Source organism: Leuciscus leuciscus (genome assembly GCF_965113295.1).
Source record: "Leuciscus leuciscus genome assembly, chromosome: 12".
Taxonomy (NCBI): Eukaryota; Metazoa; Chordata; class Actinopteri; order Cypriniformes; family Leuciscidae; genus Leuciscus; species Leuciscus leuciscus.
The window spans coordinates 31,548,372-31,573,347 of record NC_138736.1 but is presented as its reverse complement, the minus strand read 5'-3'; the positions used below and the strand labels follow the sequence as shown (position 1 = coordinate 31,573,347).

The following is a 24,976-nucleotide window of genomic DNA, read 5'->3' as shown; positions in this document are numbered from 1 at the left end:
TCCTCACTCCTCTATCACATCGCAGCCGGTAGAGCCCCTTTGAGCGCGCTGGTCCCTCTGTAATGGACCGACCAGCCGTTTCATTCGGGGCCTCTCCAGGGGACAGGATGCCGATTGCAGCATCGGAGGGTGAGCTGACCTCTGGAAATGATGACTCTGCTGCGTCATCCACTCCCTCCCCCCGGATGAGGGCGGGGTGGAGTCTTTGTTTGTGTGTGTGTCTGTTCCACCGCTGGTTCGAGGACCCGGTCATCCACCTTCTCACGCATCCCCGGCCACCCAGTGGAGTCAGGTAAGTGTTGCACTGCACACTCAGATCCCGCTTCGGGCCGCCTTCGGGCCTCTCGAGCCGGATCTCTGTCCTCCACTTCGCTGCCCCACCTCGGGTACGTCTGTGGTTCCCTGGCCCCTGGTCCAGTTTTGTCGAAGTCTAAAATGCTTCCAACCGATGCCCAGCCTGGCCCCATTCGGTACCTTCAAACCGGCTTGCGATTCATTTCGCTCGGCTTCCGCCCAGGCTCAGTGATATTCATCATACCTAGGTGTTGAGCAGAAATGCTCCTAAAATATTTTTTTAGTGAGATCCATCACACCTAGGTGTTGAGCAGAGTTCCTGTCCTGTGTGTGTGCGCCGCAGTCCTACTGGCGAAGGACGCGTGCTAGCCGTTCCCTCCAGCCGGTATGGAGTTTGGCTTCAGTTTACTTCATTGTACCCTTATTATGTGGTGGGTCACGACCATCTTGGTTCTGTGCCAACTGATACGGGCCCTTTTTCGAAAGCCTCCATTCACTTGTAAACACAGAGTTGCATTTTCAATGCCCCGTCCCCAAGCTTGGTCTGCAGCGTTCGACCTGAAAGACTTCAGATCTCTATCCTTCCGCTCCACAGGCTTGCTGTGTTCTTGCGTCCGAAGATCCAAAGTATCAGTACATAGTCCTACCCTTCGAGTGCTCCATAGCCAGTTGGGTCTTCACGTCAACTGGGGAAGAGTAATCTCGCCCAAATGGCGAGTATCTCTTTTCTAGTATGGAGGTGGTCTCAGTCTAGCGCAGGGGTCTCCAACACGTCGCTCGTGAGCTACCAGTAGCTCGTGGCCTGATTGGGGGTAGCTCGCCGAGGGCCGTTCACATATCGCGTCTTTTGCGCGCTCAAGTTCGTTATTTCAAATAATTGAAGCGACGCGCTCATTTTTACCAGGCGCAGCGAGTCAACATGAAGGATGGGGGTGCACCCAAACACTACGGGTGTTTTTTTCTTCTCCGTAAATAAATCTTGTAGCAGAGCAACAGCAAGCGTTTTTCGGTGGTGGAAATCCATTAGCTATGAAAACTTCTTTGTCGTTGTGGAGAGCGCAGTGCATGGTTGCATAGCAACGACAGACGCCACGGGAAAATCGGACCGAATTTTACTATTAATAATAAAAGATAAGCTAATGTGTATTGTAAATGTCAGTAATTGATCTTTTTTGGCTCATTCTTTTTATAAAAATGATTTAAAGGCTGAAATATGCAAGGTTTATCTTTTTATAAAAACTTTTTTGTCAAAACTTTATTTGAACTTGTACATGTTAGTAGATAACATGTTGCAAGACACTCCTTTAAAATCTGGCCATCATTTTTAATGTTATTATTTTAATGTTTATGTAAACAAAAAGTGCATATTGATGCTAAGTTTATTTGTTATTTGCTGGTTTTAGACATAAAACTTGGTGAATTGATTTTATTGTGTAGTATTAGTACTTTTTGAACAGGATTCTGTGATAACCGTGATCATTTTGGACACTATAATCATGAAATGAAATTTTCATTTCATTAACTAGAGATGAAGTTGGACCACTTCATCTCTAGTTATCATGCACTATAAAATCAACTGTAATTATGTGTTTTTACAGTATAATATGCAAAGTACAATTTTCTATAATTTTATTTTTATCTCTGATTCTGTTCTTTTCTCTGACATTTAAGGGTGACATATATAGGCCTACAAAAACTATTTTAGGTCTAAAACAGTTTGGATAGTTGTTACTATGAGAGTTATGAGACATTATTTAAGAGATTTAAGTATTGTATTACATGAGTAGCTCTCGTCCACTTTCATTTTTAAAAAGTAGCTCTCAAATGCAAAAAGGTTGGAGACCCCCGGTCTAGAGCATCTCTTAAGTGAGGTGTGCCAGCTCAGTGCTATTTAGAAGTGAGAAAGGGTCCCACTGAAACTTTCAGAGGCTCCTGGGGCATATGGCAGATGCAGCCGCACGTCTTCCTCCATATGGAGACGGTTCAAGTCAAGTCAAGTTTATTTGTAGGCAAGGCAAGGCAAGGCAAGGCAAGGCAAGGCAAGGCAAGTTTATTTATATAGCACATTTCATACACAATGGCAATTCAAAGTGCTTTACATAGAAGAAATTAAAATAATGAAAAGAAATAAGAATAATTAAAACAGTTTAGAAAAATTAAATAAAATACAGTACTTAAAAAAAAAAAAGAAAAAAAAAAAAGAATATTATTATAGATCTTTCCTTCAAAGGATTCCCTTAAGACTTAAATCTTTCAACCTTCTTTTAACCTTCAATCTTCTTACGACTTCCATCTATCAACTTTCCTTTAACTTTCTTTTCTCCCTCATTTACTCACATGTTCTTTTCACTTTCTTTAGCACTGCGTTCACATTCTTTCTCAGACGAAAACTTTAATATCGTCATTTAAATACTGTTCTACTTTCAGACCCACATTAATACACGTCACTTTCACATTATCACCTTCTGAGTGGGCATTTACAGTTACGGGCTAAATGCCCTGCTGACATAGGAGAAATTTAAATAATTAAAAGAAATAAGAATAATTAAAACAGTTTAGAAAAATTGAATAAAATACAGTACAGTACAAACAGTCGGACGAACAGCGGCACAGTGCTCATTCAGTAAATGCACAGCTAAACAGAAGTGTTTTGAGTCTGGATTTGAATGTGACCACTGTAGGAGCACATCTGATCTCTTCTGGAAGCTGGTTCCAGCTGTGGCTGGCATAATAGCTAAAAGCAGACTCACCATGCTTAGAGTGAACCCTTGGTATTTCTAGCTGATATGATCCTAATGATCTGAGTGATCTGTTGGGTTTATATTCAGTGAGCATATCTGCAATGTATTGAGGTCCTAGGCCATTGAATGATTTATATACCAGTAATAATACTTTAAAATCAATCCTAAATCTAACTGGGAGCCAGTGTAAAGACCTGAGGACTGGTGTGATATGTTCATATTTTCTGGTTCTGCTCAGAATCCTGGCGGCAGCGTTCTGTATGAGCTGCAACTGTCTTATGGTCTTTTTGGGAAGGCCAGTGAGGAGTCCATTACAATAATCCACCCTGCTGGTGATGAAAGCATGCACAAGTTTCTCTAAGTCTTGTCTGGAAACAAAGCATCTAATTCTTGCAATATTTTTCAGATGATAGTATGCTGATTTAGTTATTGCTTTGACATGACTACTGAAACTAAGGTCTGACTCTAGTGTCACACCAAGATTCCTGACTTGATGTTTAGTTGTTTGACCCCTGGAGTAAAGGTATGCGTTCACTTTGAGAACTTCATCTTTGTTTCCAAACGCAATAACTTCAGTTTTGTCTTTGTTTAATTGAAGAAAGTTTTGACACATCCAACTGTTGACTTCGTCAATGCATCGGCACAGGGAGTCAATGGGGCTGTAATCGTTAGGCGATAGGGCTAAGTACAGCTGTGTGTCGTCGGAATAGCTGTGGTAAGCAATTTGGTTATTTTTCATTATTTGGCTCATTGGGAGCATACAGGTTGAACAGGAGTGGCGCAAGGATTGAGCCTTGAGGGACTCCGCATGTCATGGATGTCCACTCAGACTTATGGTCTCCTATACTAACATAATAACCTCTCCCATCTAAGTATGACCTGAACCATTTTAGGACTATCCCAGAAAGCCCCACCCAGTTTTCCAGCCTGTCAAGAAGTATGTTATGATCGACAGTGTCAAATGCAGCACTGAGGTCGAGTAATACCAGCACTGATAATTTTCCTGAATCAGTATTTAAGCGAATATCGTTTATTATCTTTATGAGCGCTGTCTTTGTGCTGTGGTGCGGTCGGAAACCAGATTGAAAATTGTCAAAGTATCCATTCGAGCTTAAGAATTTGTTCAGCTTATTGAAGATAACTTTTTCAATGAGCTTGCCTATGAAAGGAAGATTTGAGATCGGTCTATAGTTGCTTAATATGGTCTTATCCAGATTGCTCTTTTTCAGGAGGGGCTTGACAACTGCAGTTTTCAGGGAGTTTGGAAAACTCCCAGAGAGAAGTGAGGCATTTACCGCTTCTAGAAGATCTGCTTCTAAACTGTTTAGCACACTTTTGAAAAAAGATGTGGGAAGTGTGTCAAGGGCGCATGTTGATGTTTTGAGGTGTTGTACGGTTTCTTCCAAAATTTTGCCATCAATTTCTTTGAAGTCAGACATAGTTACTACTTTCTCAGGTGGTCTGATCTGTCTGACCTCAGTGCAACTCAATGATGTGCTGATCACCTTTCTGATATTATTGATTTTGTCAGAGAAGAAAGAAGCAAACTCACTGCACTTGCTGTTTGAGAGCATTTCACTAGGAATCTGGCTTGGGGGGTTTGTCAGTCTCTCTACAGTAGCAAAAAGAGTGTGTGTGTTGTTTAAATTGCTGTTTATAATATTTGAGAAGAAAGTCTGTCTAGCTTTGCCTAGTTCCATATTGAAAGCATGCAGGCTGTCTTTGTAGATGTTATAATGGACTACAAGTTTTGTCTTCCGCCACATGCGCTCTGCTTTTCTGCATTGTCTTTTCATATGTTGCACTGCTGTTGAGTTTCTCCAAGGTGCTTTTTGTCTGCCACTCTTCTTCCTGACTTTAACAGGAGCAATATCATCAATTATATTTTTAACTTTTGAGTTAAAAGAATCAAGGAGAAAATCAACAGAGTCAGCAGATATGCTTGGTGTTAAAGATATAGCCTTCATAAATAGTACACTAGTGTTCTCATTTAAGCATCTCTTCTTGACAGACACAGATCTAGCTTCAGTGGCAGGAGAGATCAATATATCAAAGAAAATACAGAAATGATCAGACAGTGCTACATCCTTAATAACAATCGATGAAATGTTTAGACCCTTACTGATAAGTAAATCTAGAGTGTGTCCATGATTGTGTGTGGGTCCATGCACATGCTGAGTCAGATCAAAAGTTTTTAAAACAGTTTTGATTTCTTTTGCCATATTGTTTTCTGCATTATCTATGTGAATGTTAAAATCTCCAGCAATGGCAAAACAGTCAAACTCTGAGGTAATTGTTGATAACAGTTCTGTAAAGTCCTCAGCAAAGGCTGGAGAATATTTTGGAGGCCTGTAAATAATGATAAGTAAAATGCGAGGAGCACCTTTTAACACAGTACCCAGATATTCGAAAGACGGGTAATTCCCAAATGATATTTGCTTACATTGATAGATATCTTTAAAAAGAGCAGCTAGACCCCCACCTCTCTTAACAGCTCTGCAGACACTCATAAAAGTAAAGTTAGGAGGGGCTGTTTCATTGAGGATTGTTGCACTGCAGCTGTCTTCTAGCCAGGTTTCATTTAGAAACATAAAGTCCAGGTTGTTTGTGGTTATTAAGTCGTTGACTAGAAGTGATTTATTTTTAAGTGAGCGAATGTTTAAAAGTGCTAACTTAACAGTCTTACTTTTTGTCCCCACAGCAATCTTAGTTTGACATGTAATAGGCACCAGATTAGTTGGGTTTGCTGTACGGCTATTGAAGGCCTTAGACGTTCTATCTTGTAATAGAACAGCAATAGAGAAGGATACAGGCACACTGGGTTCCCGCTTGTTCTGTAAACATTTGAGAAAGTTACTGTTATCATAGTAGGAACCCAAAACACATCACTGAGAGCTGGTATCAGTTGTTTTTGGTTCACCTCGAGCAGATGGAGGAGGGTGTGGGCCCTGGCGTTTTGGCCGAAGAGGCCGAAGAGCTCTCACAGGAGGGGGCGGGAAAAAGAAAAAATTCTTTTTTTTTGGCTGTTACGGCAAACCAAAATATTTTTAAGGATGGCCTCAGTAGGCATCGCTTGGCACTGATTACATTTACACCATCAGCTGTCCAATGCTCTCTGTCTTTCAGAAGCAGACTGCGGTTGTGTTGCAGCATCTTCCATCTCTTGTAGTTCAATGTCTGTGTATTCTGGTTCGAATAAGTATGGTTGGTTAAAAAAAAAATCTAATCTTTATCTACATCGAAATCTGCGGACATATTTACGAATACAGTTTTACATACAGCGCGCGTCTTCAGCTGCTTGTAAACAGACCGTTTTGCGCTCCCGGCAATGTCGGGACGTCATCTTGTACAGTAGATGGCGATAATACTCCTAAGGAGTGAGCAGCCAGTAACAAGTAGTAGTAGAAGAAGAACGCCGTAATCTCAGTTATCGCGCATGCGTCGTGGCGCTCCCGTGAACTCTCGTCAGAGGCCCACATTGAAGAACACTAATAGTTGAATAAAGTCGTTATTTTTGTTGTTTTTTTCGCACAAAAAGTATTGTCGTCGCATGATAAACTTAATGTAGAGCCACTGTAGTCACTTGGACTATTTCAACATTTTCTTCACTGACTTTCTGGGCCGGCGAGTTTCGGTCCCTCTGGAAGCCTATGGAGGAGTGAGATAGCTCTCAGATTTAATCAAAAATATCTTCATTTGTGATCCGAAGATGAACGAAAGTCTTACATGATTGGAACAACATGAGGGTGAGTAATTACTGACAGAATTTTCATTTTTGGGTGAACTAACCCTTTAATAAAAGAAAATTATGCGTCATCCAATCTTTTATGGGCCCTATCTTGCACCCAGCGCAAGTGACTTTGTACACCGACGCATGTATCATTCCTATTTTGCACCCGCGCAAAGCGGACTTTTCCCTCCACAGAAGCACGTCGGTAAGTTAGGAAATACACTTGCGCTCCCGGGGGCGGTTCAGGGCAAAGAGGAGGCGTGTTCCGGCGCAAACGTTCCTTCTTGCTATTTTGCAGGTTTAAAAAACAATTTTTATTATAAAAGCATACATCTAGCTTACACATTTACCCAAATTATCATACGCCTGTTTAACCGAAGTTAATTTGGGTGGGTTTCTCCATTTCAATGTAACTTCTCTCTTTTACGGCCGTGACGAGAGCGTTGCTCTCCTTGGCTGTGAACCGCTCCTAGCGCGTCTGGCAAATCCGCCGTTATAATAGCAATCCGCTGTGGAAAAAGCGCATCTGCTCTTAAAGGGAATGTGAGATGACGCTCTGATTGGTTTATTTCACGTTACGCCCAAACCACACCTATGAATAATGAAGCTACTTCAGACCAACCCATTTTAGATTTGCGCCTGGCGCAAGAGTCATTTATCACGCCGGGAAAATAGCAACAGCGCCGAGACCCACCCACAAAGTTACTTGCGCTTTGCGCTTGACACTTGCGTTTCAGATCGTTAAAATAGGGCCCTTTATATCTTTAACACACTCTGTCAATTTGGAAAATTTAGCGTTTTCATCCGGCCGTGATGAAATATATATTTGAGTGTCATCAGCATAACAATGGAAACTAATTCCATGTTTCCTTATAATATTTCCAAGTGGCATCATATACATTGAAAATAACAGAGGGCCTAATACAGATCCCTGCGGCACTCCATAGTTTACTGGAGTTATGATCGATTTTTCTCCATTTAAATAGACAAAATGGTAGCGGTCAGATAGGTATGATTTGAACCAGCTTAGTGCTTGTCCTTGAACACCAGTATAATTTTGTAGTCGATCTAAGAGTAATGTATGATCTATAGTATCGAACGCAGCACTAAGATCAAGTAAAACTAGTATTGAGATACAGCCTTGGTCAGAAGCTAAAAGTAAATCATTTGTGATTTTAACGAGCGCAGTTTCAGTGCTATGATGCGGTCTGAATCCAGACTGAAACTTTTCATAGATATCATTTTGTTGCAAGAAAGAGCCCAGTTGAGCGGACACCACTTTTTCTAATATTTTAGACATAAATGGTAGATTTGAAATGGGTCTATAATTTGCTAGATTATTATGATCTAATTGTGGTTTCTTAATGAGAGGTTTTATAACTGCCAGTTTAAATGTTCTTGGAACATGACCTAAAGATAAAGACGAGTTAATAATATTGAGGAGAGGCTCTTCCACTACAGGTAACACTTCTTTCAGTAGTTTAGTTGGTATAGGATCTAATAAACATGTTGTTGTTTTAGATGAAGTGATACGTTTATTTAACTCTTTTTGTTCTAGTTGTAAAGCACTGTAATTGTTCTTGCGGAGTGATAATTGAAGCTGAATTATAAAGCGCGATTGAAGATTGAACGTTTACAATTGTGGTTCTGATGCTTTCTATTTTCTCAGTGAAGAAGTTCATGAAATCATTACTACTGAACTGTAACGAGATATTTTGTTCGGGTGACGTCTGTTTATTTGTTAGTCTAGCCACGGTGTTAAATAAAAACCTTGGATTGTTTTGGTTGTTTTCTATTAGTTTGCGGAGGTGCTCAGCCCTGGCCGCTTTTAGGGCCTTTTTATAACGTGACATACTGTCTTTCCACGCGATTCTAAAGACCTCTAAATTAGTTTGTTTCCATTTACGCTCTAAAATACGGGTTTCTCTCTTTAAAACATGCGTAGTATTGTTATACCATGGTGCTTTATTTTTCTCTCTGACCTTTTTTAATTTAATAGGTGCAACCACATCCAATGTTCTAGAGAGAATGGTGCTCATAGTGCTAGTTAGTTCTTCTAGTTCATCTGTTTGTTTGGGTTCAGGCGGCAGCTGAGACAGATTAGATAAGCAATTTGAGAAATGATCTTTGGTGGATGGGAGGATTGTTCTGCCTGGTTGATAACGCGACGCCGCATGACATATTAAAGCAATACGTAATATGCAAGTTACCATGTAGTGATCAGTGACTTCATCACTTTGTGGAATGATATTTATATCGATTGGATCGGTTCCATGTGATATAATTAAATCGAGTGTATGATTAAGACGATGTGTTGGTCCGGTGACGTTTTGCTTGACCCCAAATTAATTTAATAAATCTGTAAACGCAGCTCCTAACGCATCATTTGGATTATCTACGTGTATGTTAAAATCTCCAACAATTAATGCTTTATCGACATTGACTAATAGGTCTGAGAGAAAATCTGCAAACTCTTTTAGGAAATCAGCGTAAGGCCCTGGCGGTCTATATACGGTAGCCAAGGCTAGAGATAGTAGGGATGTTTTTCTAACATCTAAGAGCGTAACATTTAGTACAAGTACTTCAAATGAAATAAACTTATAACCCGTTTTCTGAGTAACATTTAGAATATCTCTATAAATGGTTGCAACACCTCCGCCACGACCAATCAGACGGGGCTCATGCTTATAACAGTATCCAGGAGGAGTAGACTCATTAATACCGAAATAATCATTTGGTTTAAGCCAGGTTTCAGTAAGGCAAAGTACATCGAAGCTATTATCTATTTCATTTACAATAACTGCCTTAGGTGTGAGTGATCTAATGTTTAGAAGACCTAGCTTTAGAAATAGTTTTTGTTTACTAATAGCAACATTTTCTGTTTTAATAACAATTAGATTTTTCCTAGATCCTGCATTAGATTTATTATTTGATCTCACTAAACGAGGAATAGACACGGTTTCTATGCAATGTTCTACACTAGTATTTATATCAGTTGAATTGGTGCAGCAGAGACTATGATTTGGACTTTTGGTTACTAGTCAAAGGGAATTTAACATTTTGGAGATGTTATCTGACAGAATGTCCTCCAAATGTGACAGAGTGTCCTCCAAATGTTGGCTGAGGGGCCACGTATAAAAAGCATGCAGTAACAGAGCTCTGGGCGCCCTCGGACTGCATTGACATTCGTTGCCTTGAGTTGCTTACAGTCCCTCGCTTCGAGACGCCGCTGCTCAGCGAGCTTGTACTGTTCTGACAACATTGCGACCATCGAGTTGCGCTCCCATTGCATGTTGCAACTCGCCTGCCACCTCCTCCTTGGAGTCAGAAGCTTCTAAGGTTGCTTCATTCCACCTATTTTTGCTGGCCTGCTCAATCGTGCCGCTCACAAGCCTCACGACAGCCTCCGGTCCAGTTACAGTGGAGACTCCATCCCCAGCTGGCCAGCAGTTTTGGACCACTTCGGGGCCGCACAGCCACGTCTGTTGCCCCTCCGGACTCGTCCTACGCCAGTTGTTTCAGTTGAACCTCTTTTGTCTGAGTGGATATCCCTTGACAAAGACTCTGGCCACAGCTGGCCCTGGGCCCCGCAGAAATGCGTTCCCCAGTGAGCCTTCTTGCACTATGGTGCTAAAATCAGGAAGAGATGGAACAGGTTTTGTTAGTTGCCCCTCATTGGCCCAAGCGGAGTGCGATTTGGTCGTCAGGTCCCTGAGGCGAGCAAGGAGACTCCTTACCCTCTTGGGTCTTTTTCTCTGGTGCTACTGCACTGCAGAGACCACCCCTGAGCCATCGCAGGCAGTGAGTTAAACATTTTTTTTTTTTTAAGAAACAGTTCTCCTGTTCGCATGGTCTCCACTAGAGGGTAGGGACTTGCTAGCTTTCGGTCAACGAGTTGAGCCTGGAATTCGGGCCGGCTAACTCTCACAAGTTGAGACCCCGGTCTGAATGTGTGCCCAAGGTTCCTACCTCTCCTACGGGACCAGGTGGTGAGCCTGCAAGCGCTGCCCCGGAGGAGGCAGACCCAGCCCTGGCTTTTCTCTGTCCGTCCGCCTCAGTGCGGTTATACATGATCAGAATGCAACGCCTAGACCTTAGACCAGCTCTATCTGTTATGGAAACCAGCAGAAGGCTGTTTCCAAGCAGAGGTTGGCCCACTTCAAAGTGGTTGCCTTCGTCTTGGTGAGAAATCCCAAGATGCACGTGCCCACCTGGGCGGTGAGCTCCTCCTAAGTAAGAGTACTGCTCCCTCCTAGGCGTTGGCATACAGTGCCTCACTGAACAGATGTTGAATAGAGTCGGGGGCTGGACGACACCTATACACATTCGCTAGAGAACTAGCATGTGTCGAACTGTTGCTTCCCGTGGGATCCCTTCACATGAAGCCAGTTTTCACTGCAAGTTCGAAGTGTCGGCATGCTGCGCCATTCCCCTCCTATGGACTGGATATGTGCGCAATTTTTGCTCCAGTTGAGCTCCCTCTGTTAGGGGTTAACAGTGTAGGACCCAAGGACCAGATGTTTGAAAGAAGACCCGGAGTCAGAATTATAAAAAATGTAAGAAAATTTTTACTGAAGATAGTTCGCAGTTTCATCAGCAGAAGTCAGCTTCAATACTCACACAGGAGTTCGTAGGCCACCCCCTTACAGTTACAATGATCACAGCAGTTATACCATTTCCAAGGTCTAAGCTACGTCATTGCTTACAGGTTGAATGATTCTCATTGGCTAAGAAATAGATAAACATAGTAATTTTCCACATATATACAGATAGACAGAAGCATATCTCCATCTGATTATCTATCTTACGATCGTCATCGTGTAAAGCCATATGCTGCGTCCCAATTCGCCTAAGTTACACTACGCCATAAAAGTATGTACTCTTTTTGTGAAGAAAAGGTATTTACTTTTGAATGTGTAGCAAAAAAGTAGGCAAGCTTTGGGACATATTACTTCGTCATCTTTATCGGACGGATCTGTCGTGTGCATCCTGTCACGTAAACTGCCCTGTCAATCATCTTGTCACAGTTAAAATCCTCTATTAAATCTAATTTAATTTCCTACTGTTTTGGAGAGAAATGTAGTTGCACGTTCATCTGCCAGTGGGGTCTTTCATGGAGACTGTCCTCATGTGTTTGCAATTTGAATATAATAATGCATTTAAAAGTTGGTGCGCTTCACCAACGGACGTCGCTCAAATGCCTCTGGGCGCAATTGGATAGACCTAAAACCAATCAGAGCGATCGTCATCGTGTAAAGCCCGCCTCAACGTTTCTGATTGGTGCCTCGATTTGGACGGATTAGAAATCGGCTTGAATGGGCTCTTTGCCAGACTACTTGCAGAGCAAATCTAAATTTGCCGCAAGTTTGTCTGGGTTTTCCCAGGCTACTAGATTCCGTCACTCACAGACAGTTGAAGAGTACCTATGATAAAAATTACAGACTACATGCTTTGTAAGTAGGAAAACCTGCAAAATCGGCAGTGTATCAAATACTTGTTCTCCCCACTGTATATAAACATATTAATATGGGATAAATGTATGTGTCAATATATGGAATTGTTCCAATTTATATGTTTCATATATGGCTGTTCGTGTATATATGTTTTGACTTTATATGAACATATAGTCCATATATTGATATTTCATATATTACATTTGAGTATATGGGCTGTTCTGAGAGCTGTGTATGGAGGGAGGGGAGTGATGTGTTCGTTTCTATATTTTTCTGAATGTTTCTTCTTATATTTGCCCACATTGTTTTGAACCATGCTGTATAGCTGTGTGTTGCGATCAGGGCTGTCCCAAGCATGGGGCCCTATTTGCAATGAGTTCTTTGTCAAACTCCAAAATTAGTTTATTTTTAATTCTAAAAAAATGACATTATTTTATTTTAAAAAGTTAATTATATTGGCAAAATATTTTAGTTTGTCTTGTATATATATATATTTTTTTTCATTAGATCAGATAACATTTTAAGCTGTCATATGGTCATGTTACATCATGCCACTCATATGTTAAAATGTGCCCCACCTATGGGGCATGTTGTCACATTTCACTTTTTTTTTTTTAAATAAAGAAAAAGTAAACACTGTAATAACGAAAAAGAAAAGAAAAAAACATAATAAAATTAGACTTGTGAAATTAATGTGAAACAAAATGAATATCCTAAACCCAATGTGGATTTACACAAACTGAGAAAGTCAAAAAGTGTTAGGTTGTGCTCAATGACCATGAACATAAGTGTAATATTACACAAAAAATACAACATACAATGATCATAAAAATGTATCATTTTATTTGTGTGCTGTAATCCAAATCTGTATAATTTATGCTCAAATGTTCATTGCTTCATCAACAATTGCAGAACAACATCGTAAGGAACTCTGGAAACATGTAGACAAAGGAAACTGACAACAACGTGACATTTCCTTTCTGCTGTTTTTTCTTCTTTTTTTCTTTTTTCTTTTTTTTTTTGAAATAGAAACTTATTTTCTCAGCACACTTATGTAGAAATTAAAGTAAAGGTGTGGCAGGTTCAGGAAATGTTGATAGATAAGGAAACAATTATCAAACAGTGCATAAGTGCATCTAGTCTTCTGAACTTGACAGCTGAATCGACGACAGTCTCCTGTTCCACACAGACTTTATCTGTAGATATAAGGTAACTTTACTTCAAATTATCATGCTTAAAGTTGACTCAAATGTAAAAAAAATAAAATAAAATAAAAAATACTTTAAGAATCCAAAGAAATACAAAATAGTATTGTTTAATTTATACAACAAACATTTGACAAAGCAAGAAAGGCAATCATTAAAAAGCCATTATTAAAAGGTCTATACCATTACAAACACATATGAAGTGTTGCATTTTATTATTAATAATAATATTTAGAATCCCTATATATTTCACAAAAAGTGTGGTTCTACCACACATAAAATTACTTTTATATTTGGACAGACACTTATTTAGTGAAGTTTCGACAGACACTAAAAGTATGTATTGACAACATAAAATTTTATTTAAACACACTTTAATGTCTAAAAATAAATAACGTTTCTTTAATTGTTTAACCATTACTTCATGTAATATTTATTGTGTTTGCTGTGGGACAATGACCATATAAATACACTAAAAACACAACATAAAATGATCATAAATATTGATAATTGCAATCTGAGGATGTGGTCTTGTATAGCTGGCTTCCGCTTGCTGCTGCTTGCTTGTTTTCTCTCTCTTCAAAAGATCTTCCACCGCTGGGAGCTCTAAAGGACCCCTTTTATAATCACTATTGAAACACATTATCTCTACATTTTCTCACATTTTGCTTCTTCTTGCGTTAACATATTTCCTGCGTTAATTGTTACATTACTTGTGTCAATGCTCTATTTACTTGCGTCAATACATTTATTTGAGTTTCCGTCAATGGCATTAGTAATACACACATTCTTTACTGTACATTTGATCATATTTATCCTTTCTAGACATTTCATTCCAAACTGTCTTCTTGGCAGTTACACACAACAATGCTCTTCTCCCTCAAAACCCATGTTCACCCAAAATGTACCATCTTTACAGGATGTGGTGTACATGTAAGTGCACAGTGTGTGCTTTTGTCACCCTATGTAAACTTCATGGCCCCTAAAAAATCTCCAAGATCGTTGATTTTCTGCTTTTTATTATTTATTTCCTTGTAATTTAGATATTTTTCTAATTGTTTGGAAGAGAACATTCTAATGGTATACTGTAACTAAATCGGTCATTGGACATTTTTGTGCCATTGCATTTTATTTATTTTATTCTCTATAAAAGTGGTTATGTCTAGGCATAAAGGTAGGCTTAATGGTCTATAATAAATCATTGAAGAAAGAAAACTATACCAATATATATTATATTATTACAGTAATACGTGTAGCTGTTTATGTTTACGTGTTTGATGTTGTCTATACGTCCATATTGTACATACAAAACAATATGTTCTGTCCCTGTAAATATTGCGTACTAATACCTATAAGTATAAGTAATGAGACCAGGCTGGGTTCAGTAAGAATCTTAACACCTGGTTAAACAGAAAGTGGCAGTTGTGGGAGAAACAATAGGAAAGCAATATCTTTGGACGCCAGAATGTTTAAAAACGCAGTCTCAGTAATTCTCTTAAAAAAAAAAAAAAATTCTACCTTTCATCACTCTTTGTTTTGACAGGGACCTTTGGTCTGTGAGAGCAGATCTGTCCATGGCTACACAGACAATACATTTTGTCACCTGGAATGTTAAAGGACACCTATTATGCCCCTTTTTACAAGATGTAATATTGGTCTTGGGTGTCCCCAGAATGCATTTGTGAAGTTTCAGCACAAAATACCACACAGTTAATTTATTATAACCATTTGAAAATGTCATTTTTGGGGCCTGTTTTAAAAAGAGCTGTTTTGGAGTGTACCACCTTAAATGTTAATGAGCTGCATATCCCCGCCCTGCTGGACCCAGATGATGAAGAGACACGAATGAGAATGGACTAAACGTCTCGGAATGGTTATTTGATACTTACAAAGTTTTAATCGCGTCCCCTTTGCAATTATGGATGTGCAACACACACACACACACACACACACACACACACACACACACACACACACACGAACTGTGATAACGATCGCGCAATTTTTTGAAACCACACACACACACACACACACACAAATACTGTGATAATGTTTGCTAAGTACAAACGATTTATTTATTTATTTCTTAAGAGGAGGGAGATAGACGTTTATATACTGTCTATGGAGATAGAGCCTTAATTTATTTACATTTGTAATTGCTGCAAAAATGATAGCCTATGTGACATAAAACTGTCTGACGTTGTTTGTTGAGACATCTATGACGACGACAATAAATAGCTTTAGACGCATTTGTTGTTGAACTGGCTGACATCGATTGAAATGACTATTTGCTCAAAAATCATAAAATACACTTACTTCTGGAGGTGACGTTGAATCGCGAACTGTAGGCAATGATCCACACTTGATTAACTTTGACCCTCGTTCACTAAACAGTCAGTCAGAAAATGAAGGAAGTTTAAGTGGCGCCGTTTCTTCATAAATAAAATCCATCCGCTGCGTTTTCAGTGGCTCTGATGTCAGTGAAGACTACTATGTCCATTCTTAAATTCCACAACAGAACACCTAAGTTACACTTCTTATGAGACATTACACACCGGCTGTCGTTGAAACAATGGAGGATGCAGATCACCGAGGGCGGGGTCTATGCCAAAACCAGACTGTCAATCAAACCGCGTCGGTGGGGCTTAGCGCATTTCTACGTCACAGTGAGGGAAATCTAGAACAGGGCGTTCTGAGACAGTGCTTGTGATTTATTGAGATAGTAAAAAAACTACTGGGTGGATTTTTATCATTCTAGGGTGGTTTTGCTCACACACTGCCAACACACATTTATGTTCAAACACCATGTAAAAGTGAATTTTGCATAATAGGTGCCGTTTAATGGACTTAAACGAAACAGAGATAAGAAATTTCACGCGTTGGAGAATGAGATGAACATATTATAGAAGACCTACAAAAGGAGTGGCATGTTTTCTACACAAAGTTTACCTCCCAAAAGGGAACAGCCATACTAGTCAGGAAAAGACTAGATTTTGAATGTATAAGTGATGAAAAAGATAACTGTGGAGCTTATGTTGTGTTGAAATGTAAACTGGAAGGTCAGCTGTACACTCTGGTTAGTGTTTATAACCATGAAATAGACACAAAAACCCTTGAAAAACTTTTACCTTACCTGCAGTCAATGACCACAGGGCTGCTGGTGATTGGTGGAGATTTCAACACTGTTTTCAATCCATTTATCGACAAAGACAATTTAAAAGGGGTGACAGACAGCTCAAACCACAGAAAGCTGCGCTGTTGTGTGAATAAGTTCATGAAATCTCTTCAGCTAGTTGATGTCTGGAGAAGAAAGAACCCTGTAAAGCAAGATTATACATTCCACAGTCAAGTTGCGTCCAGGATGGATTACTTTTTTGTTCCAGAAGAATGTATGTGGCGAGTCAGAAGTTGTGAAATCAGAGACTCAAAGATGCGCGACCATCGTCCTGTGTACTTGGAGATCAACAATGTTTCCACAACCCTTTTTCAGAAAGATCCCCAGTTACAATCGGTTTTCCATTGGCTGAATCTAAAAAAGGATCTTTTGACAGATGATACTGGTTCATCGTTGGTTAAAGAAAGCTCACATGCAGTCAGTGAGGTTGACATTGTGTCAGCTGTACAATCTCTTCAAGTGTCAGACACACCGAGACCAGATGGCATCCCAGTTTCCTTCTATAAAGACAACATTCAGGATCTAATTCCGTACATTAAGATGCTCTATGACAGAATCCACAGAGGTGCATTTAACTGCTCTGAGACACACTTTAATGAAACTGTGAAATCTCCACATGATGATAGTCAACACTTTTTTAATGTTGACTACCTCATCATTGCAAATATTCTGACAAAACGTCTAGATGATTTCTTGGAGTCTCTGTCAAAGGGTCTTGGAACAAAAAATTCAGCTACTTTCATGATCACTCCCAAAACCTTCTGCACTGAGATGAGGTTGTCTTGTATTGAGGATAAAATAGAAGAGCAAAAACGGTCAAACCCAACTCTGTATCAGGATTTCCTCATTGTGAAAAACCTTCTCAGAGATGCACCAGAAGCAGAAACTGAATCTGTAGAAGCTTCAATTGAGAGAGACAAACTGCTGGATCAGGGCTGTCCTTTGACCCCAGTTCTCATTACACTGGCGCTGAAATGCTTTGCTTCCGCATTAGCTGGGCGTTTAAAACAGAATGATATTCTCGTTTTTAAACAAAGTGTGATTCTTTGTATCCACCCCGAGAAACGTAAAGTAATTACAGCTGTGAAGAGCAGAGATAATGAAGTGTATTACATTAAGGAATTATCCAAAGGAAACATTGATGGTAAACAATTAAAGTGCCATGGAAATGAGTCTGATGGAAGGTGAGGATCTTGAAGATGACCAAGATCTCATTTGTTATTAATAATATACATTCGTCTTGCATTCAGTATAAAAATTTAGCTTGTTCCATAATTTGTGCAACTAAGGAAGTACAACCAATGTGGAAAAGATCCTCGTGAATTGGTTGTTTCTGTGTATTTTGTCAGAATGTCATCAATCCCATGACTTTAAGATGTCTTGTTTGGTTAACTTTTTAATTTACTATAAAATTAAACATATATTTATTTTTCAATCAGAGCTAAACATAATTCTTTCCCCCTTCACTAGACTGACCATGTATGCAATTGTCACCCTGCAAGACTCAGATGAGGTGATGGTGGCACCATCACACTGGTTGAGCTCAGACAAGAAACAAAGTTACTGGCCCCCATTCAGATCACCAGAGAAGTGCATGGAAGCTGTTCAGAAGAGACTTAAACCTGTAACAGGAGGGAAACCATGGGAGAAATTAAATATTAGCTTTCACACAGAATATGGTAATGGTCACTAATTTAAAATAATTGTTTAAATTTAGGATTTTTTTATTAAGTTCTCAAATAATATATAATAAAATAGTTTTCTTATTGCAGTCTCTTTTGATAAGGCTAAAGATGGGCAAAAGGTAATTACAGAACAGAAAGAACGGTAAGTAACACAATTTGTTTAAAGTATTTAAAAGATCAAATAATTCATTTGTACTGATTTGTTAAAGTATTGTTTATTTTCGAATAAAGATCGTTTCTATTAGCCACTGGATTTCCTGGAATACTAAAAAGACAAAGACCTGAAAGCACTCAAGAAATGTCAAAAAACCCATTTCCTACACCATCTACATCTACACCAAGACTGCCAGCTGATGGTGAGTCAGCTTCTTTTGCCATAATCAGAAGTTTTGTCTTTTGTCTTTTTTTTGTAATTACAGCAAAACTCATTTTACACAACAGACAAGGATGATCCCCTCCAAATGCTGAGAGACATCAAGAGCACAGTTCAGAAAAACTCTTCTATGTTAAAGAAACTACTGAAAGACAATACGGTTTCTGAAGCCCCTAGCAGTAGCAGTTTGCCCTCTAGAGATGTTAAAACAAGCCTAAATCTGCCTCTTAGAACCATTGAAGATGTGGCCAGGACTGAAAATGACCTCAGAAATGCAACGAAACGCCAAAAATATGTGAGTCAACACAGCATTTCAAAAAAAGGAATAATAGCTGTAATGCAATAATGACAGCACATTATCCTGCTTGTATCACGGCTACTAATAAATAAGTAAGTAAATAAATAGATAAATAAATAAATACATACATACATACATACATGCATAAATAAATAAATGGACAGTAAATACAGTGTTATAATATTAATGCAGATTTATTATTAATCTACATTATTATTAATCTCTTTCTATTGATTAGCATAACACAGATAACTATTTCAAGTTCTCTCTCACCCAGCTCTGGTTCCTCAAATTGGTGCAAGATGGTGCAAATGAGCTGTTCTATATACAGTTTTGTGGTCATTACACAACATATTTGACCACTCAATGCCACGCTTGACCAATAAGAATCAAGTATTTCAAGACATGTAATATTAATAAACAAAACTTAATAAAATATTTAAAAGTATTTTATTTACAGGGACAATATCTTTCAAGGCTTGGAGGTTTTGGGCCCAAGGATGTGATTAAGAATATTATGCAGCAAGTCCTAACAGATGATCTGGCTAAGGAGTTCAACTGGCAGGGGAGAGGAGATAAAAAGCCCTTCTCTAAGCTCATTTTAAAAGATGTAATCCGAGGTAAACTCACTGTTGCATGAATACTTCACATATACTAAGAAAGTTTGTATTTACTTATGTTTTGTCTCTATTCAATCACTTGGTGAACTGTGATATCTGCCAATTTGATCTTTAAAGTGTACAAGAGCGGTTGTGAGTTTGAAGGACTACCATCCAACATATTTCTAATTCATTCTTCGGGTTTACTCTTTCAGATGCTGCATCAAAACACAGTGTACTGAGGGTAGACTCTGAAACTGAAATAAAAACGTATTTGTACACAATTAATCGAATTGGTCGGAAGAGACCAAGAGATTGTGGAGGTGAGTGATAATGATATTATGAACAAGCGATATCATGTAATGTTGTCATACCTTCTATAGGTTGATATTCTATGATGGTTGAGTCAAGGCATCTATGTTAAGAAAATCACCTTCAGTTGTTTATTGGTCATTGTATACTTTGTATAAATACCTCCTTCCCCTGCAGATGTGACTTCAGAAACTTCTCCCACACTGCTGGACAGTGCCTTCCAGTCAGAGATTGGAATGTCTTTTCTTGATTACTGAGTTTTGCAACATTTACTCATAGGTCATGTAAATTTAACTGCTTAGATTAAACATTCAATTTGTATATAACTATAGGCCATGTGTACTAAACTAGCATGACATTGTGTGCTCCAAATATTGGATCTTGTGATTAAATGCTTGCATTGTTTTTTTTTTTTTTAAAGCTAAATCTAATTTCTCTTCAGCTAACTGGAATACATAATTACATACTGGAGAATGTGTTTGACTGTGGTATCACTGCTTGCATGGACAGGTTTTCAGGTGCATGATAGTGGTTTTAGCATGCATGTTAATTCCATAACAAATAACTCACATGCATGCAATTTGTTGTAAATAGTTTTTAATCCTTTTCAATGTTCTATCAATAAGATATGATTTTTTTTCTAGATAAAACCATAATTACACCATTTACCTTGCTTTTGCCTTTTTTTTTCTTTTTTTTTTTTTACAGAAGATGAACTTTTACAATAGTGAAATTAGATGAGTTATTAACTTAGGGGCCCCTAACACAACACCGTTTTAACAGAAAACTCTCAAGTTCTTTCTGCGCAAACTTCAAAAATGCGAACCCGTGAGAACGCTGATGGCGTGCACATGCATATTACGAGTTCAATCTGTAGGTATGCGTGTTTGACACAGCGCAGGCGTGTAGTCCTTCCCTTCAAACCAACTCTCAACAAACTACTTGTCTGGCCTTAAAATTTATAATACAGAATTATTATCGCTTCCGCGTAGCCACGCGAACCGGAATTATCCCGACAATGCTTTTTCTGTAGAGAGGTAAAGGGAGAGGTAAAGGGAGGGAGGGAGGCCTTCACAGGGGAGAGACTAGTTGACACTTCAGGACTGCGTTGTCGTCACGTCCAGGCGAAGGTCCTTCATCAGATCTGGATACGCCCTGGATCCGGCGGACTGCGGTAAACTTCGGGATAAGCAGAGAGACTAATATTAGCGTAGACGCCATTCTTCTTATGATGTAACGAGTACATCAGTACATTTATGGGAAGTGTTCCCGGTTCTATACCTAATCTATGCAGCCTAACATTGAATTATAGAAGTCTATAATGTGTTATGTGTATGCTAGGTCAAAGAGATGTGTTTTTAGTCTAGCTTTGAACTGACAGTGTGTCTGCTTCCCGTACAATGTTAGGAAGACTGCTCCAAAGTTTTGGTGCTAAATAGGAAAAGGTTCAACTGCCAGCAGTCGATTTTGATATCCCAGGTATTATCAACTGGCCGGAATTTTGAGATCGCAATAGATGTGAAGGACTGTAATGCGTTAAGAGCTCACTCAAGTACTGCAGAGCTAAACCATTTAGTGTTTTGTAAGTAATCAGAAATATTTTTACATTTATACGATGTTTAATAGGGAGCCAATGCAGTGTTGACAGAACAGGGCTAATATGGTCATACTTCCTGGTTCTGGTAAGAACTCGAGCAGCTGCGTATTGGACCAGCTGTAATTTGTTTATTAAGTGTGCAGGGCAACCACCCATAAGAGCATTACAATAATCTAGCTTTGATGTCATGAACGCATGAACTTATTGTTCCGCATTTGTCATTGAGAGCATATGACGTAATTTAGATATATTTTTCAGATGGAAAAATGCGGTTTTACAGATTCTAGACACGTGACTTTAAAATGAAAGATTGGTATCAAAGAGCACACCCAGGTTCCTAACCAACGACAAAGACTTTATAGAGCAGCCATCAAGTGTTAGACAGTATTCTAGGTTATTACGTGAGTACGTTTTTTTGTCCAATAATTAGAAACTCTTTTTTTTTTTTATTAAGTAGTAGGAAATTACTAGTCTTCCAATTTTTTATATCAGCTATGCATTCTGTTAATTTTGTGAATCGTTAAGTTTCATCAGGGCGTAAAGAAATATAGAGCTGAGTATCATCTGCATAACAGTGAAAACTAATTCCATGCTTTCTAATGATATCTCCCAAGGGTAGCATGTACAGAGTGAAAAGCAACGGTCCTAGTACTGAGCCTTGTGGCACGCCATACTGAACTTGTGATCGATGAGACATCTCTTCATTTACTGCTACAAACTGATAACGGTCAGATAAGTATAATTTAAACCATGCTAATGCAATTCCACTAAAAATCTTTCTAAAAAGGAACATAGTTGTGAATATACTGCCTTTTCTAGTATCTTTGACAGAAAAGGTAGATTCGAGATCGGCCTGTAATTCTGTACGATCAAGTTGCGTTTTTTTAACAAGCGGTTTAATCATAGCCAGCTTAAAAGTTTTTGGTACGTATCCTAATGACAAAGATGAATGAATGATATTAAGAAGAGGATCTATGACCTCTGGAGGCATCTCTTTCAGTAGCTTAGTCGGTATAGGGTCTAACATACATGTTGTCGATTTAGATGATTTAACGTGTTTAGCGAATTCTTCCTCTTCTATAGCGATGAATGCATAACATTTTTCCTTAGGGAGACTACAATGCACTGCCTGATGCGATACTGTAGTAGACGGTTGCATGGTTATCATTTTCTCCCTGATATTATCAATCTTATAAGTGAAGAAGTTCATAAAGTATTCTGGGTTTGAAGTTTTATTTTTCGTTAGTTTAGCCACTGTTTCAAATAAATACCTAGGGTTTAGTTTATTTTCTTCTAATAGGGTTGAAAAATAAGCAGATCTAGCAGCTTTTAAGGCCTCTCTGTATGCAATCAAGCTCTCTTTCCATGAAATGTGAAATACCTCTAGTTTTGTTTTCTTCCAGTTGCGCTCCATTTTTCTGGCTGCTCTCTTAAGTGTGCTCGTTGTACCACGGCGTTGGACTATTTTCTTTAATCTTCTTTAAGTGCAATGGAGCAACTGTGTCTAAAGTGCTGGAAAAGAGAGAGTTAAAAGTTTCTGTCGTAATATCAAGTTCATTTAAGCTATCTGGGATGCTGAGATGATGAAACTGATCAGGAAGATTATTAATAAAGCAATCTTTAGTGGCAGAAATGATAGTTCTCATATATTTGTAACACGGAGTCGGCTTTGCAGCCTTGGCTAAATTAAGTTTACACGAGACTAGATAATGATCTGAGATGTCATCGCCCTGCGGCAGAATTTCAACGGCATCAACATTGATTCCGTGTGATAATATTAGATCTAGAGTATGATTACGACAATGAGAAGGTCCTGACACGTGTTGTCTAACTCCAATAGAGTTAAGAATGTCTTTAAATGCCAATTCCAATGCATATTTTTCGTTATCGACATGTATATTAAAATCACCAACAATTAGGACTTTATCTGCAGCCAGTACTAGCTCTGATAAAAAAATCAGCAAATTCTTTGATAAAGTCTGTATGGTGCCCTGGTGGCCTGTAAACAGTAGCCAGCACAAATAATAATATTAGATCTAGAGTATGATTACGACAATGAGAAGGTCCTGACACGTGTTGTCTAACTCCAATAGAGTTAAGAATGTCTTTAAATGCCAATGCATATTTTTCGTTATCGACATGTATATTAAAATCACCAACAATTAGGACTTTATCTGCAGCCAGTACTAGCTCTGATAAAAAATCAGCAAATTCTTTGATAAAGTCTGTATGGTGCCCTGGTGGCCTGTAAACAGTAGCCAGCACAAATCTCAAACGTGATTTATAATTTACACTATATATTGCTATATTAAGCACCAACACTTCAAAATAATTTGAAACTAGACTTCTTAGTAATTCTGAAAATATTACTATAAATTACAGCAACACCTCCCCCTTTGCCTTTCAGACGAGGTTCATGTTTATCACAGTAATCTTGCGGGGTGGCCTCATTTAAAGTAATGTAATCGTTCGGTTTTTGCTAGGTTTCTGTCAAACTCAGCACATCTAGATTATAGTCTGTAATCATATCATTAACAATAAGTGCTTTTGAAGTAAGGGATCTAATATTCAGCAACCCAAGCTTTAGCATTTGCTCATTTGTATTATATCTGTTTTTTATTTGTTGAACATCAATTACATTTTTACCCTTAGATGGGTTTGGAAGTTTTTTGTATGTCCTAATTCGGGGAACAGACACAGTCTCTATATGATGGTGAAAGAGGCTCTATGTGATGGGATTTCCTTGGTGACGTGACGCTGGCAGATGGTCGGTTTAGCCAGTCTGTCTCCTTCCTGACCTGAGCCCCAATTCATGTTTCAGCTCTAAGATGTGCCATATTACTATAGAGAAGAGCAGCACCATCCCAGGAGGGATGAACACCATCTCTTTTTAACAGGTCAGGTCTGCCCCAAAAACTTTTCCAATTGTCTATGAATTCTATATTATCTTGCGGACACCACTTAGACAACCAGCCATTGAGTGAAGATAATCTACTAAGTATCTCAGCACTCCTGCGAACAGGAAGGGGGCCAGAGCAAATTACAGTGCCTGACATCGTACTTGCGAGTTCACACACCTCCTTAACATTAATTTTAGTGATCTCCGACTGGCGGAGTCAAACATCATTAGTGCCGACGTTAAATAATCTTAGAGAATTTACGATTAGCACTGGCCTGCATTTTTGAATTTGCTTTGATGTCAGGCGCTCTGGCTCCCTGTAAACATGTGACTATGGTGGCTGGTGTCTCTATACTCATGTTCCGTGTAATAGAATCGCCAATAACTAGGGCACATTCAACAGGATTCTCAGTTGGTGTTTCACTGAGTGGGGAAAATCTATTTGAAGTTGTAAACGGAACGGAAGAGCAGTGTTTTGTCCCGAGACTACAGCGCCTCACCGTCACCCAATTGCCCTGCTGCACAGCTCTACTTCAGCCGGAACCGAACAATGTACAGCGTTCACTAAGCTAGTCGCATCCAAAGCAGTATCTAAAGCCCTTGCATGCTTACTAT

The 24,976-nt window shown here is 39.0% G+C and overlaps 1 protein-coding gene across 1 annotated transcript; it reads left to right on the top strand.

Moving 5' to 3' along the window:
- Positions 1–15,585: 15,585 nt before the first annotated feature.
- LOC309511862 (uncharacterized protein) lies at positions 15,586–24,097 on the top strand. Its single transcript, XM_082187218.1, has 8 exons — positions 15,586–17,782; positions 18,069–18,277; positions 18,371–18,425; positions 18,515–18,639; positions 18,725–18,951; positions 19,415–19,574; positions 19,769–19,876; positions 20,043–24,097. The coding sequence occupies exons 1-8, from the start codon at positions 16,566–16,568 to the stop codon at positions 20,120–20,122; spliced, it is 2,181 nt and encodes a 726-aa protein (XP_082043344.1). The 5' UTR covers positions 15,586–16,565; the 3' UTR covers positions 20,123–24,097.
- Positions 24,098–24,976: the final 879 nt, after the last annotated feature.